General features: G+C 35.2%; 1 gene segment (V, D, J or C); it reads left to right on the top strand.

Moving 5' to 3' along the window:
* The first annotated feature begins 1,596 nt into the window (after positions 1–1,596).
* LOC107740737 (Ig heavy chain V region 914-like) lies at positions 1,597–2,106 on the top strand. The segment is given in 2 exon segments: positions 1,597–1,679; positions 1,775–2,106. Coding segments are annotated over 2 exon segments (387 nt in total).
* The last annotated feature ends 162 nt before the right edge of the window (positions 2,107–2,268 follow it).

Genomic DNA, 2,268 nt, shown 5'->3' with positions numbered 1-2,268 from the left:
CAAAAACTAGTTATGTGATCTCTGAGGGTCCAAGAACATGCTTCAGCACACTTTACTTTTTGTTAATTCTTTTTAATTAAGTGTTTTAGAAATTGATGTAAACTTGAACAAATCAAGAAAAGTTTCAGACAGTATATATTTTTTCCATAACAGTATAGGGATATGTTGAATTGAAATGTTGAATTTATGCTAGAATAAAAACATTCACAAATTACAATTCATTTGAGCTCTATAACATTCCACTGTGTGAACCTTTACAATCAGCAAATGTTCAGCACATCAATATCTTTGAATGATGATCTAATCAGTGCAGAATCATTGATGATAGTAGTAAAGAAGCATATTTGTTCTACATGGTTGTGTTTATATTATCTTTTGTGTTTTCCTGTGTCTTTTAAAGAGTGTTATTAAAGACTGTTAGTTTAATTATCTCCTTTGTCGAGCACATCATTACAGCCAATATGAGACACTACTATGTCTCTGAACTCGTATATATAAACATACAATACATTTAAAGGCAGAGATGGTTTTGAAGGTTAATAAAGTCACAAAAAATGTAAATGTACCTTTAGAGGGCACCCTATGCAAACTTACTTATCCGCGCCCTCTTTAAAAAGCCTCCACTCTGTTGTTTGTGATTTTGATGCATCAGCTTCCTCTTTTCATAATAGGACAATGGATATGGTGTCTAAATGGGTTTTGTTTTCACTCTTCATGTTCACGAGTCATATGTACTAATTTAATGATGCATTTAGTGAAGCTCTGCTGGTCATTATTTACTTTTGTTGAGAGCAACATGAATGCCCCATACAACAGAAATACAAGGTGATTATTATTATCTTAGGTGCAATTTTGCTATTTGACAATACAGTATGTAGGGTCAAGGTTTGAACCTGAGTCCCCTTAGACAAAGGGCTCTCTCTGTTCCCCTCTGATGGCACACTCTCTCTCTCGTGCGCATGCTCAAACTCTTAAAGGGGACAGCACGCACAACTGCATCATAGTGAAAACTTAAAGGGAGAAATCACCAGTGGAATTAAAAACTGGGCTATTCCTGCTCTGGTTACAAATTAATCAGACATTTTTTTTTCCAAACACACACTAGCTGTCATTCTACATTTCTACTTTGAGGACCCGAAAAGCAACACAATTACTTGTGAATGAAAACAATTGACATTTTTTTGTACAATGTTATAATGAATACAATACTAAATGTTGAATAGTACATTGCAGCAGTGATTCATTGCTTCCACAAGAGGGAGTCCCTAACTTACAGTGAAAACCTGACTTTTTTGTCTGAAAATTTAAATTATAGAGACTAACATATCACAAAAATGTAATCAAAAACTGAGCCAAGACATTAAGATACTTCAAAACACTTGAAGTAAATGTGGTTAAATTGTACTCCATGTGTAATTCCTCAACAGTGCCATTTCAGTAACACCTCCTCACATTTCCACTCACATGTTACTTCAGAACTTTTATACAGCCCAAAAATGTGCCATATGCAAATTCACTCTCCACTTCACCTGTATATAATGTTATCACACAATTCAGCTCAACAATCACTAAACATAACATTTTAATTAAGAATACACCCCTACAGTGAGAAGACTTTTTAACAATGGGGTCGAAAAGCATTTGGCTGTTCATTATTGTAGTGATTTTAACTCAACAAGGTAAGTTTGACTTTTTCTTTTTTTTCTAGCCAAGAGCATTCAATACACTAATGGATGCTCTACATCAATGTAATTTATTTATTTTTATTCCACAGGTATCAGTGGTGATGAAATCCGGTTGGATCAGTCACCTGCTGAGATAAAGAGACCTGGAGAAACAGTGAAGATCTCCTGTAAAATATCTGGTTTTACAATGACAGACTACTTGATGCACTGGATACGACAGAAACCAGGGAAAGCTCTGGAGTGGATTGGGAGAGTTAACTCTGGCAGTAGTTCTAGCTCTAGTTATCTTATTTATGCAGACTCCATGAAAAATCACTTCACGCTGAGTGAGGACGTGTCTCAAAGTACACAGTATCTTGAAGCCAAGAGTCTGAGAGAAGAGGACACTGCTGTTTATTACTGTGCTCGACAGACACAGTGACTCCATCTGATGAAGCAGCTCCACAAGAACTGACAGTAACTGAAGTGAGATGATGTTAATTATTAGCTTGATACATTAATCCACATGTACATTATATCACTGCAAATTTAATCTTGTTTGCAATAAAAATGTGTACATTTTAGCCTTCTGCTTTCAAATTTG

Source organism: Sinocyclocheilus rhinocerous, unplaced genomic scaffold, assembly GCF_001515625.1.
Source record: "Sinocyclocheilus rhinocerous isolate Xijiao unplaced genomic scaffold, SAMN03320098_v1.1 scaffold34652, whole genome shotgun sequence".
Taxonomy (NCBI): domain Eukaryota; kingdom Metazoa; phylum Chordata; class Actinopteri; order Cypriniformes; family Cyprinidae; genus Sinocyclocheilus; species Sinocyclocheilus rhinocerous.
This window is presented reverse-complemented; position numbering and strand designations above follow the sequence as displayed.